At 42.2% G+C, this 14,551-nt stretch overlaps 1 protein-coding gene across 4 annotated transcripts in view; it reads left to right on the top strand.

The window, feature by feature from the left end:
• LOC129860840 (signal peptide, CUB and EGF-like domain-containing protein 3) overlaps nucleotides 1-12,987 on the top strand; it is a 135,376-nt gene extending 122,389 nt beyond the window's left edge. For 2 of the 4 annotated variants that reach the window (XM_055931669.1, XM_055931671.1), the window contains 12 exons: nucleotides 4,907-5,020; nucleotides 5,152-5,247; nucleotides 6,503-6,655; nucleotides 6,914-7,075; nucleotides 7,283-7,486; nucleotides 7,810-7,971; nucleotides 8,127-8,294; nucleotides 8,566-8,727; nucleotides 9,029-9,226; nucleotides 9,417-9,569; nucleotides 9,680-9,759; nucleotides 9,900-12,987. In XM_055931669.1, the coding sequence (XP_055787644.1) occupies nucleotides 4,907-5,020; nucleotides 5,152-5,247; nucleotides 6,503-6,655; nucleotides 6,914-7,075; nucleotides 7,283-7,486; nucleotides 7,810-7,971; nucleotides 8,127-8,294; nucleotides 8,566-8,727; nucleotides 9,029-9,226; nucleotides 9,417-9,569; nucleotides 9,680-9,759; nucleotides 9,900-10,052 (1,805 nt within the window). In that variant the 3' untranslated portion in view covers nucleotides 10,053-12,987. The remainder of the gene's footprint in view (nucleotides 1-4,906; nucleotides 5,021-5,151; nucleotides 5,248-6,502; nucleotides 6,656-6,913; nucleotides 7,076-7,282; nucleotides 7,487-7,809; nucleotides 7,972-8,126; nucleotides 8,295-8,565; nucleotides 8,728-9,028; nucleotides 9,227-9,416; nucleotides 9,570-9,679; nucleotides 9,760-9,899) is intronic. The other 2 variants (XM_055931672.1, XM_055931670.1) reach the window with 1 other exon arrangement.
• The last annotated feature ends 1,564 nt before the right edge of the window (nucleotides 12,988-14,551 follow it).

Here is a 14,551-nt window from a genome sequence, read left to right as displayed (position 1 = left end):
TGTAGAGCACGGTGGCTAGGAAAAACTCTTTAGAAAGGCCAGAACCTAGGAAGAAACCTAGCGAGGAACCAGGCTATGAGGGGTGGCCAGTCCTCTTCTGGCTGTGCCAGGTGGAGATCATAACAGAACATGGCCAAGATGTTCAAATGTTCATAGATGACCATCAGGGTCAAATAATAATAATCACAGTGGTTGTAGAGGGTGCAACAGGTCAGCACCTCAGGAGTAAATGTCAGTTGGCTTTTCATAGCCGATCATTCAGAGTTAGAGACAGCAGGTGCGGTAGAGAGAGAGAGTTGAAAACAGCAGGTCTGGGACAAGGTAGCACGTCTGGTGAACAGGTCAGGGTTCCATAGCCGCAAGCAGAACAGCTGAAACTGGCGCAGCAGCATGACCAGGTGGACTGGGGACAGCAAGGAGTCATCAGGCCAGGTAGTCCACCCACTTTGCCAAAGCACAGCCCCCACACCACTAGAGGGATATCTTCAACCACCAACTTACTACCCTGAGACAAGGCTGAGTATAGCCCACGAAGATCTCTCCCACAGCATGAACCCGAGGGGAGCGCCAACCTGGACAGGAAGATCACGTTAGTGACTCAACCCACTCAAGTGACGCACCGTTCCTAGGGACGACATGGAAGAGCACCAGTAAGCCAGTGACTCAGCCCCCGTAATAGGGTTAGAGGCAGAGAATCCCAGTGGAGAGAGGGGAACCGGCCAGGCAGAGACAGCAAGGGTGGTTCGTTGCTCCAGTGCCTTTCCGTTCAACTTCACACCCCTGGTCCAGACTACACTCAATCATAGGACCTACTAAAGAGATGAGTCTTCAATAGACTTAAAGGTTGAGACCGAGTCTGCTTCTCTCACATAAATAAGCAGACCATTCCGTAAGAATGGAGCTCTATAGGAGAAAGCCCTGCCTCCAGCTGTTTGCTTAGAAATTCTAGAGACAATATGGAGGCCTGCATCTTGTGACCATAGCGTACGTGTAGGTATATACGGGGAGGCAGGTAGCCTAGTGGTTAGAGCGTTGGGCCAGTAACCCGAAAGGTAGCTGGATCAAATCCTCAAGCTGACAAGGTACAAATCTGTCGTACTGCCCCTGAACAAGGCAGTTAACCCACTGTTCCTAGGCCGTCATTGTAAATAAGAATTTGTTCTTAACTGACTTGCCTAGTTCAATAAAGGTTAAATTAAAACAAATATATGGCAGGACCAAATTGGAAAGATAGGTAGGAGCAAGCCCATGTAATGTTTTGTAGGTTAGCAGTAAAACCTTGAAATCAGCCCTAGCCTTAACAGGAAGCCAGTGTAAAGAGGCTAGCACTGGAGTAATATGATCACATTTTTGGGTTCTAGTCAAGATTCTAGCAACCGTGTTGAGCACTAACTGAAGTTTATTTAGTGCTTTATCAGGGTAGCCGGAAAGTAGAGCATTGCAGTAGTCTAATCTAGAAGTGACAAATGCATGAATAGATTTTTCTTTATCATTTTTGGACAGAACATTTCTGATTTTTGTAATGTTATGTAGATGGAAAAAAGCTGTCCTTGAAACAGTCTTGGTATGTTCGTCAAAAGAGACATCAGGGTCCAGAGTAACGCTGAGGTCCTTCACAGTATAACCATCAAGATTAATTGTCCGATCCAACAGAAGATCTCTTTGTTTCTTGGGACCTAGAACTAGCATCTCTGTCTTGTCCGAGTTTAAAAGTAAAACATTTTCCGCCATCCACTTCCTTATGTCTGAAACACAGGTTTCCAGGGATGGCAATTTTGGGGCTTTACCATGTTTCATCGAAATGTACAGCTGTGTATCATCCGGAAATGCAGTGAAAGTTAACATTGTGACCAAGAGGTAAAATATATAGTGAAAACAATAGTGGTCCTAAAACGGAACCTTGAGGAACACCGACATTTACAGTTGATTTGTCAGAGGACAATCCATCCACAGAGACAAACATATCTTTCCAACAGATAAGATCTAAACCAGGCCTGAACTTGTCCGTTTAGACCAATTTGGTTTCCAATCTCATCAAAATAATGTGGTGATCGATGGTATCAAAAGCAGCACTAAGGTCTAGGAGCACGAGGACAGATGCAGAGCCTTGGTCTGACGCCATTAAAAGGTAATTTACCACCTTCACTAGTGCAGTCTCAGTGCTATGATGGAGTTTAAAACCAAACTGAAGCCTTTCATATACATTGTTTGTCTTCAGGAAGGCAGTGAGTTGCTGCGCAACAGCTTTTTCAAAACATTTTGAGAGGAATGGAAGATTCGATATAGGCCGATAGTTTTTTATATTTTCTGGGTCAAGGTTTGGCTTTTTCAAGAGAGGCTTTATTACTGCCACTTTTAATGAGTTTGGTACACATCCGGTGGATAGGAAGCCGTTTATTTTGTTCAACATAGGAAGGCCAAGCACAGGAAGCAGCTCTTTCAGTAGCTTAGTTGGAATAGGGTCCAGTATGCAGCTTGAAGGTTTAGAGGCCATAATTATTTTCATCGATGTGTCTAGAGATATAGTATTAAAAAATGTGTGTCTCCCTTGAAGGATCAAGGTCCTGGCAGTGTTGTGCAGACTCAGGACAACTGAGCTTTGGAGAAATACGCAGATTTAAAGAAGATTCCGTAATTTGCTTTCTAATGATCATGATCTTTCCGTCAAAGAAGTTCATGAATTAATCACTGCTGAAGTGAAAGCCATCCTCTCTTGGGGAATGCTGCATTTTAGTTAGCTTTGCGACAGTATCAAAAATACATTTGGGATTGTTCTTATTCTCCTCAGTTAAGTTGAATAAATAGGATGATCGAGCAGAAGTGAGGGCTCATCGATACTGCACGGTACTGTCTTTCCAAGCCAATCGGAAGACTTCCAGTTTGGTGTAGCGCCATTTCCGTTCCAATTTTCTGGAATCTTGCTTCAGGGCCTCGGATATTTTCTGTATACCAGGGAGCTAGTTTCTTATGACAAATGTTTTTTGTTTTTAAGGGTGTGACTGCATCTAGGGTATTACGCAAGGTTAAATTTAGTTCCTCAGTTAGGTGGTTAACCAATTGTTGTACTCTGACGTCCTTGGGTAGGTGGAGGGAGTCTGGAAAGGCATCTAGGAATCTTTGGGTTGTCCGAGAATTTATTGCACGGCTTTTGATGATCCTTGGTTGGGGTCTGAGCAGATTATTTGTTGCGATTGCAAACGTAATAAAATGGTGGTCCGATAGCCAGGATTATGAGGAAAAACATTAAGATCCACAATATTTATTCCACGGGACAAAACTAGGTCCAGAGTATGACTATGGCAATAAGTAAGTCCGGAAACATGTTGGACAAAACCCACTGAGTCGATGATGGTTCCGAAAGCCTTTTGGAGTGGGTCTGTGGACTTTTCCATGTGAATATTAAAGTCACAAAAAATGTGAATATTGTCTGCCATGACTACAAGGTCCGATAGGAATTCAGGGAACTCAGTGTGGAACGCTGTATACGGCCCAGGAGGCCTGTAAACGGAAGCTATAAAAAGTGATTGAGTAGGCTGCATAGATTTCATGACGAGAAGCTCAAAAGACGAAAACGCAGTCTTTTTTTTTTGTATATTGAAATTTGCTATCGTAAATGTTAGCAACACCTCCACCTTTGCGGGATGCGCGGGGGATATGGTCACTAGTGTAACCAGAAGGAGAGGCCTCATTTAACACAGTAAATTCATCAGGCTTAAGCCATGTTTCAGTCAGGCCAATCACATCAAGATTATGATCAGTGATTAGTTAATTGACTATAACTGCCTTGGAAGTGAGGGATCTAACATTAAGTAGCCCTATTTTGAGATGTGAGATATCACAATCTCTTTCAATAATGACAGGAATGGGGGAGGTCTTTATTCCAGTGAGATTGCTAAAGCGAACACCTCCATGTTTAGTTTTGCCCAATCTAGTTCGAGGCATAGACAGAGTCTCAATGGGGATAGGTGAGCTGACTACACTGACTGTGCTAGTGGCAGACTCCACTAAGCTTGCAGTCTGACTAACAGCCTGCTGCCTGTAACCCTATTGCTAATCCTAACTCCAGATGTAACCCTATCCCTAACTCCAGATGTAACCCTATCCCTAACTCCAGATATAACCCTAACCCTAACTCCAGATATAACCCTAACCCTAGCTCCAGATATAACCCTATCCCTAGCTCCAGATATAACCCTAACCCTAACTCCAGATATAACCCTATCCCTAACTCCAGATATAACCCTATTCCTAACCCTAGCTTCAGATGTAACCCTAACCCTAACTCCAGATGTAATCCTAACCCTAACTCCAGATGTAACCCTATCCCTAACTCCAGATGTAACCCTAACCCTAACTCCAGATATAACCCTATCCCTAACTCCAGATATAACCCTAACCCTAACTCCAGATATAACTCTATCCCTAATCCTAACTCCAGATGTAACCCTAACCCTAGCTCCAGATGTAATCCTAACCCTAACTCCAGATGTAACCCTATCCCTGTAATTAAGGCTGTATTGTGTAATTTTCTATTCACATAGAAACATGAGTTATAGATCTGTCTCATTGAAAGCAAGTCTAAGAAGCGGTAGATCTGTTCTGTGCACGCTATTTCTATGATTCCTGTTCTTACTTTTCGTTTTTGTATCTTTTACTTTTGTTTGGTACACCAGCTTCAATCAAGCTGAAAATGAAAGGATGAAAAAATACAATATTTTTGGTTATTGAAAATATATTTCACAGCGGTTTACACTGATTCTCTGCACTATGCTTGTTTTGTCACATAAACTGAAATTAGGCAAACTATTAGAATTTTAGCAACCAGGAAATGGCGGAGCGATTTCTGCATATTGCACCTTTAAAGAGTAGTGTATGATTGTGTGATGATGTTTTTATGTTCATCCAGAGCTGGTGAAATGTCTGCCTGGCCTAGCTCCCAAGACCACTCTGACCTGCAGTAAAACGGGCAAGAAAGAGAGCTGCTCCCTCACCTGCGCCTCCAAGGCTCACTATCTGGCAGGTAGTGACATCCACATACAATAACCAAGTCCATTCACATTGCTGCAGCTCTTATTCTCTTAACGTGATATGCTATTATTTATTTGAATGACTTCTGACTGAAGCTGTAACAATATGTTTCATCCTTTGCAGAATCTGACAGCAGCTATACAGTGAGCTGTGGCATCCCCATCCTTCGAGGCAAAAACCCAGCCAGACTGAACACAAGCAGCAGTCAGAGCTGCATAGGTACGGTGTCCCACAGATTCAGACTCATTCTTAGGAGTTTGGTAGAAGGTTGTGGCTGGAACTAGGGTTAGGGATAGGGTTACATCTGGAGTTAGGGTTAGGGATAGGGTTATATCTGGAGTTAGGGTTATATCTGGAGCTAGGGATAGGGTTACATCTGGAGCTAGGGTTAGGGTTATATCTGGAGCTAGGGATAGGGTTACATCTGGAGCTACGGTTAGGGATAGGGTTACATCTGGAGTTAGGGTTAGGGATAGGGTTACATCTGGAGCTAGGGTTAGGGATAGGGTTACATCTGGAGTTACGGTTAGGGATAGGGTTACATCTGGAGCTAGGGTTAGGGATAGGGTTACATCTGGAGCTAGGGTTAGGGATAGGGTTACATCTGGAGTTATGGTTAGGGATAGGGTTACATCTGGAGTTACGGTTAGGGATAGGGTTACATCTGGAGTTACGGTTAGGGATAGGGTTACATCTGGAGCTAGGGTTAGGGATAGGGTTACATCTGGAGCTAGGGTTAGGGATAGGGTTACATCTGGAGTTACGGTTAGGGATAGGGTTACATCTGGAGTTACGATTAGGGATAGGGTTACATCTGGAGTTACGGTTAGGGATATGGTTACATCTGGAGTTAGGGTTAGGGATATGGTTACATCTGGAGTTAGGGTTAGGGTTATATCTGGAGCTAGGGTTAGGGATAGGGTTACATCTGGAGCTAGGGTTAGGATTACATCTGGAGCTAGGGTTAGGGTTATATCTGGAGCTAGGGATAGGGTTACATCTGGAGTTAGGGTTAGGATTACATCTGGAGCTAGGGTTAGGGTTATATCTGGAGCTAGGGATAGGGTTACATCTGGAGTTAGGGTTAGGATTACATCTGGAGTTAGGGTTAGGGTTATATCTGGAGCTAGGGATAGGGATAGGGTTACATCTGGAGTTAGGGTTAGGGTTACATCTGAAGCTAGGGTTAGGGATAGGGTTACATCTGGAGCTAGGGTTAGGGTTATATCTGGAGCTAGGGTTAGAGTTATATCTGGAGTTAGGGTTAGGGTAACATCTGGAGTTAGGGTTAGAGATAGGGTTACATTGGAGTTAAGGTTAAGGATATGGTTACATCTGGAGTTAAGGTTGTGGTAAGTATCAATGTATTTGTATAATGTTCCTATCTTTGCCACTGTTTCGTGGACTGAATGGTTCTGTTCTAGTGCAATCCTCCTTTACACCCATCCGCCTACACTGCTCTGTTTACCTGTAGAGACAGGCGCCCCTCCAGTGAAGCAGACTGCCTCTTTCAAGATCAAAGATGCCAAGTGCCACCTGCACCCCAAGCTGACGGGCCGGGCCGAGGACAGGGGCCGAGCGCTGGGGCCAGGTGAGGGGCCACATCCGGCCTACATGCCAGACCTTGGTAATGATGGCCTTACAAAAAGACCTGCATTCTTTTTCTCTGTATGTCTCATATTCAGTATGTGCATATCAAGCATTTGGGGGTTTGTGGGCTGTTATGTACACTACATAGCAACTATCACTGTGATTGTGTCTTGAAGCCAATAATCTGTCTTATTTGCTGTTGTTCCCAAACCAGTGCTGCTACCCCTAACTAACCCCTAACTAACCCCTAAAATGGATCCTAATTCCTGACACAAGGTAATGTTTATGCTTCTAGGAGGTGGACAGCCCTGCAATAACTGCCTGGTGACGTTTGTCAACCTCAAATGTGACTCCACCAAGAAGTCCAAAGGGCGCCGTGCCCGCAACCCCACCAATAAGGAAGTGACACGCATCACCCTTGAGTTGGAGGCAGAAGTCAAGCCAGGGGACACCACAGGTCAGTCAGTCTGGACACCAATACTAGGATTTACAAGATGTCCTCTTTGATATACCTACTTGCCACCATGCTGCGGCTTGCTCTTTGTGGGTCTGGACCAGGTTAAGCACTTGATGCAAAAAAGGCTTGATAAATATATTTTGATTGATTGATCAGGTCGCACAGTTACAGATAATATTACCCTGTACTGCCCTTTCTCCCCCATAGGGAGCTGTAACCTGAGTTGCCTGCGCCAGCGCATGGAGAAGCAGGTGAAGACGTACATCAAGGCCCTGAAGAAGTCGATCAACCAGGACCGTTTCCTGATCCGCGTGGCTGGGCTGGAGTATGAGGTGGCCCAGAAGCTGCCCCAGGTCGCCTCAAGCCATGAGAACTGTGGGCCAGGCCGTGAGAAGGATAGCGGACACTGTGGTAAGACCAGTTAGGCAGCCATCTTTCTCTGTCACTATTTACCACCATCAGACTCTGCCTGAAACTGTTATAATGCTAATATAACAGATGTTATAAACAGTCAAGACAATGTCACGACGCTAACCATAAATTTACATCCGTTGTCATGACTATTTATGACTCTTATGTATTTATGTAGTTTTAGAGTCTTATGTACTGAATACACAAACATCTCTAGAGATGTGTTGTGCTAGTTAGTTTGGGGCTAAGAAGAGTTTTTGGTGTCAGTGTGTGTACTGGACTGCATAGCTCTCTCACCAGAGCCCCTCTGGCTATTCTCTCAGTCAGATGTTTGCCGGGATCGTACTACCACGGGGAACAGGAGCGCTGCGTCCAGTGTCCACCTGGCACCTTCCAGGAGAGGGAAGGGCAGCTGGCCTGTGACCTGTGCCCTGGAAGTGACGGGCATGGTCCTGCCGGGGCACGCAACATCTCTTCCTGCGCAGGTACATACACACCCCTGATGGCAGAGCGCACTAATCTCCATACGTATGTCTGCATGTGCAAACATTGTGCAATAGCCTATGGTGGAGTGTAGCACGGTGTACTGTACATCTCTATCTGACTGAAAGTGTCTATTGTCACTGTTGTCTACATCAAGGTCAGTGCCCCACTGGGTACTACTCCAGTGATGGGTTTAAGCCATGCCAGCCATGCCCGTATGGCTCCTACCAGCCAGACCTGGGACGAACCCTGTGCTTCCCCTGCGGAGGGGGGCTGAGCACCAAGCGGGAGGGGGCCAGCTCCTTCCATGACTGTGAGGTCAAAGGTCAGTGGTTTATCCAACCAGTTACATCATATTATTTTTATTTTATTTAACCTTTAACGAGGCAAGTCAATTAAGGACACATTTTTATTTACTATGATGGCATACCGAGAGGCAAAAGGCCTCCTGTGGGGACGGGGTATTCAAATAAAAAATGTAGGACAAAACACACATCACGACAAGAGAGATCCACACATCTGTGCGATCAGTTCAATATTTCATCTCAGATCTGGTTTGTAAATGTGTGTATGTGTCATCCCTCTCCTCTCTGCAGTTCAGTGCTCCCCTGGCCACTACTACAACACTACGGTGCACCGCTGTATTCGTTGCCCTCTGGGCAGCTACCAGACAGAGTTCAGACAGAACTATTGCATTACCTGTCCTGGCAACACCACTACAGACTTTGATGGGGCCACCAGTGTCTCTCAGTGCAAGAGTAAGGGCCTGATTGTATAAACCTGCTATCTGCATATAGGAATCATTTTCAAAGGGAAAATCTTTCACTTTTGGACTTTCAAAAGGTCCATGCCTTTTCTCAGAATATCAAATTCAAAATACAGGATGCATAAATTATCCAAATGTTTCCAAAATTCCCACATGACTAATTGAAAAATGTTTCATTTATCCAGCCAAATGAAAATCTATTGTATTTTTTTTTTGATATTGTCTCTCTTTCCAAAGCTCCAGATGCATTCACTAATAACGTGTATTCTTTTGTGTATGTATGTGTATGTTAGACCGAGAATGCGGAGGAGAGATGGGCGAGTTCACAGGTTACATTGAGTCCCCCAACTACCCCGGGAACTACCCAGCTAACGTGGAATGCATCTGGAACATCAACCCGCCCAGCAAACGCAAGATCCTCATTGTGGTGCCTGAGATCTTCCTGCCCTCAGAGGACGAGTGTGGAGACGTACTGGTTATGAGGAAGAACTGTGAGAACTCTCATATATCCCAGCACATGTGTTTGATACCATTCCATTTCATCCAGCCATTATTATGAGCCTTCCTCCCTTCACCAGCCTCCTCTCTAACCAGTGTGGTGTTCCACAACCATAATATCAATCCAGTATGCCAAGTTAGAGTATTCAGTCAATCTTCTGTTATTCATGTCCGTTCTTCCAGGGTCGGCTACGTCCATCACCACCTATGAGACATGTCAGACGTACGAGCGACCCATCGCCTTCACCGCCCGCTCCCGCAGACTCTGGATCAACTTCAAGTCCAACGAGGCTAACAGTGCCCGAGGCTTCCAGATCCCCTATGTCACCTACGATGGTAAACTCTCACCCATCACATGAACTCTCAATGGTAAAACAGAGTGGGTAAGTCCTCAGATTCTGAGCTGTTTGGTGTTTAATGTATCATGTTTTTTTGTGTATTTACAGAGGATTATGAACAGCTTGTAGAGGATATTGTCAGGGATGGAAGACTCTATGCCTCTGAAAACCATCAAGAAATCCTAAAGGTTAGTGCCTGCTGCTAAGATACATACTATTACATCCCTTAGTGGGTCATGTTCATGTTCAAGTCAGGTGTTCTCTGAATAATTGTATACTTGTCATATAATTGTATAAGTGTGCTGTGTTGTTGTCTTCTTTCCATCAGGATAAAAAGCTGATTAAAACTCTCTTCGACGTGCTGGCCCACCCAAACAACTACTTCAAGTACACCACTCGGGAGTCCAACGAGATGCTGCCGCGCTCGTTCATACGCCTCATAAGCAGCAAAGTCTCCGGCTTCTTGCGTCCATATAAGTAGTTGCCACACCAAACCCGCCCCTAAAGCACCAGACCCCGCCCCCTCTTACAGGCCAAACACAGAACTCTCACAGGACTTTTAACAAGTTGACCAAAATAAAATTAAAATAAATCTATTTTTTCATACTGTAGAGGCTTTGACGACACACTTCGCTATGCAGTACCACATGTTGATCTTCTCCATCTGTTTGGTTTTAAGCCATTTCATTTCCTCCAAAACCATACAGTCCATGAAGTCAACCAACTTGAGTCAAAGTACAGTAAATGCTGTCTTTCTCATCTCTTCTTTCTGAATATTTATCACCAATACAATATGTTGGTGTCTTAGTTTTTTTGCTGTTTCTATTAGCATGTATGACCTTGTATGTCATTTTCACAGCAATCCCCAATGCGAAGGATGTGTGCGTATTTCAGATGACGCATGTTAAGTCTGTGTTGACAAAATGGACAACGGTAGTGGCATTTTTGTCAGACAAGAAGAAGGATGTTACAAGGGTAATATGTTTGTCACATTCGTTTAGAGCTGGAACTGAGTTATCGTAAATGTGCTTTAATAAATAGTCTTTCACTTGAGTTCCAGCTTCAGCTCAATCCATTCCAGGACGAGTCTGTTTTGATAAATGTATAACCTTTTGTAGATCTATATCTTCAATGAACAAGCCTCAAGGAGAAGGACCTGACAGTTTCAGTTACATTCCACAACATTCAAAGCCTTACTATTTTTGAGCTCTTAGAGCAACTTCTTGTTAAGGTATTACTGTTAAAACAGTTATTCTATGTTTTTTTCTTCTGTCCAGATTGTATAACTGTCTGTTACCTACGTTCAGACATTTTCTGTTATTCTATTTCCAAGTTAACTTAACAAAGCGTATACAATGTAGTTTATAATTTTTTCCAGAACGTGATGGACATTTTGGAAAATAAATAGAAAACTAGATTTGTGAAAGCCACAGGAGAGAGAGAGAGAAATGTCTCTGTGGACCATGACTGGTGAGGGAGAGACAGAGAGACGTCTTAATTAAGGGACACGCCTCTGTGATACAGACAATGTCTTTGTTGGACACAACTCTGTGAGAGAGAGACAGAGAAATGTCTTTGAGGGACATACGTTTGCTGCTTCTTTTAAAAAGGTCACTTTAATTCTTCAATCTCAAGTTATTTTTCTGGTGTTTTCTGACCTCGCATCACACTAACAGTCCATTGCTTTAATACAGGGGTGTCAAACTCATTTTGCTCCAGGGGCCGCATTCAGTCTTCAACAAGGTCCGGAGGGCCGCACTGAATTTTTTTAATATTTCCTTGCTGTCAATCAGTTTGGGAATTTTGAAATCGTTTTAACGTTCAAGTTTTTATTGTTTTACTCAAACCACCCGCGGGCCGTATTGGACCTCACGGGCCGTATGTTTGACACCCCTGCTTTAATATAAAATAAAGTTGAGAGAGATGCATCATAAGTATAAATATAATTCTACCACCTGTCCTCATGTAAATGATAGTCACATCACATTTGTCTCTTCATCCATGGCCTACCAACCCATTTTATTGAATTTTTCTTTCAATCTTGTAAATAATGAAAATAAATTAGACGAGGATTGAATCCTTTTAATCCTAATTATCTTGAGCAGGACCCCAAACTATTTTCCACCCATGTCCGCTTCACCCTCTCCCTAATCCAAGTACCCCACCCCAGCCCCCTTCCTTCCCAAACACCCATGTCAGATTCTGTCCCAATAAGACCAGCTCTTCCAAAGACTGCCTGCACGGCAGGCCAAGTTATTATCTTGTGCACTAGATCTAGAGCCTGTCATCCTACCTTTGTTGTATAAGTGTAATGAATTAAGTCTCCATTGTGTTACACCTCTCTCTGTGTCCAGAGAAATACTAAATAACAATGTTTTAATCTGCCAACACATATTGAGAACATATTCTTGGATTTCTTTAAAAACAAATGTGACTGACATTAGGGTTGTGAATAAAGTTCAGCATCCCACTACAATAATCGTGAAAAACCAATATAGTTGATCAATACAATAATATTGCAATTGAATTATTGCTAACAATTGCATTGTCAATGTAAAAGCTAATGACAATGATAACAAGTAATCCCCTCAACACTCTCAAACCCTCATTGAAGACAAATAAATATATTACTGCTCATAAACATCATATGGATTTCCCTTGCAAACTCTGGTGGGGTTTTTTTCTTCAGTTTTTGTTGTATATAAAAGAGAAAATTAAAAGTGTAAACAGTAAAAGCTACTGTACACAACCTTTAGATAGTGTACATGTGCTTCTGGATAAGGGAAAGGGATTTTGACCACATTGCTAAATTGTATGACAAGGGTGGTCTAGCCTTGCAGACCAGAGGAACTGTTTAATACAAGTCACACATAATGCCATATCTGTATCCCTTTGAATGTTTCCAAAAAAAGCCTAGCTACATTTATGGTTGTCTTAAGTTGCCATTACTATTTATATCATCCAGTTTTTTCTTCAGCATTTCGATGTCAATAGCGCTCACTGCTCCCACCTACCCCAACTCACCATTCCCTCCCTCCATCTTCCTCCCTCTGTCCCTGCAACCTGAACACGTCAGATGTTTCTGTTTTGTAGCTTTTTTTTAAACATGCGTTTGCTATGATGTATCATAGAGTTGATAATGGTATTTGCACTTGAAAATTGTTATTTCTCATGTAAAAATGTCTGGATTTTGTATTGTCTTTTTAAATGAATGGAATTGGTGTTCTTACATTTCTTGTAGCTCTCGTTTGTTCTTTAAAATGCTCATTCACTGTGTTCAACCCATAAAGATGAAGATGCACACGTACATGTAACTTTATCAACTGTATAAAAAAATTAAGTAAAAAAAATAAAGAGTATGTACAGAGGTGAAATGAAAACACTTATCAAAATAAACATACTGTAATTGAGTTTAATTTTGAATATTATTTGATGTCTTAAGGTAGCCCTTTTCCTTAAAGATGTTTATGAGACTAAGGACATCTCAGACAATAACCTTTTCTTAAAATCCATCCATAAGGGGTGTGTCAGGTAGTATTTTCTGTACTGGGTTTGGGTACTGGTCTTTCTGACTGACCCTTGAAATTGGGATGGAAACAGACAAGAAAATCCTTCTAGCATCAATTTAATCCAAAATTGTACTGAGATTCTATCCAGTGCTGTAGAATTTAATTCAGGGCTGGATCCGATACGTATCACAGAAAATCGGCATTAAAATGTAAAGGTAATTTCCGATTGAGACGACATATGCAGTATTTACTGTGAATGCAATCTCTGCGGACAATGCCTTTACATGTAAATCGTGCTATAACGCGGATCTTCTGCGATACTTCTGTGATACAGATTGAATCCAGCCCTAATTCTCATAGTCAAAATGCTATGGTGAGCAGATATATTTTGTATCCCTTATTAACAAGGGTGTGTAAACCATGTTTAAAATTTGAATCACAAATCTTTCTAAATGATGACCATTAAATCAAGTCATACAGAGCATGAACAATAATGGATGGAATAGAAAGGTTGTTGCAGTTTGATGAGTTGATGGTTGATATGAGTTGATGGTTGATATGAGTTGATGGTTGATATGAGTTGATATGAGTTGATATGAGTTGATGGTTGATATGAGTTGATATGAGTTGATGGTTGATATGAGTTGATATGAGTTGATGGTTGATATGAGTTGATATGAGTTGATGGTTGATATGAGTTGATATGAGTTGATGGTTGATATGAGTTGATGGTTGATATGAGTTGATATGAGTTGATGGTTGATATGAGTTGATATGAGTTGATGGTTGATATGAGTTGATGGTTGATATGAGTTGATATGAGTTGATGGTTGATATGAGTTGATGGTTGATATGAGTTGATGGTTGATATGAGTTGATATGAGTTGATGGTTGATATGAGTTGATATGAGTTGATGGTTGATATGAGTTGATGGTTGATATGAGTTGATATGAGTTGATGGTTGATATGAGTTGATATGAGTTGATGGTTGATATGAGTTGATGGTTGATATGAGTTGATGGTTGATATGAGTTGATATGAGTTGATGGTTGATATGAGTTGATATGAGTTGATGGTTGATATGAGTTGATGGTTGATATGAGTTGATATGAGTTGATGGTTGATATGAGTTGATGGTTGATATGAGTTGATGGTTGATATGAGTTGATATGAGTTGATGGTTGATATGAGTTGATGGTTGATATGAGTTGATGGTTGATATGAGTTGATGGTTGATATGAGTTGATGGTTGATATGAGTTAATAGTTGATATGAGTTGATGGTTGATATGAGTTGATGGTTGATATGAGTTGATGGTTGATATGAGTTGATGGTTGATATGAGTTGATATGAGTTGATGGTTGATATGAGTTGATGGTTGATATGAGTTGATGGTTGATATGAGTTGATATGAGTTGATGGTTGATATGAGTTGATGGTTGATATGAGTTGATGGTTGATATGAGTTGA

Source organism: Salvelinus fontinalis, chromosome 8 (assembly GCF_029448725.1).
Source record: "Salvelinus fontinalis isolate EN_2023a chromosome 8, ASM2944872v1, whole genome shotgun sequence".
NCBI classification, from domain to species: Eukaryota; Metazoa; Chordata; class Actinopteri; order Salmoniformes; family Salmonidae; genus Salvelinus; species Salvelinus fontinalis.
This window is presented reverse-complemented; position numbering and strand designations above follow the sequence as displayed.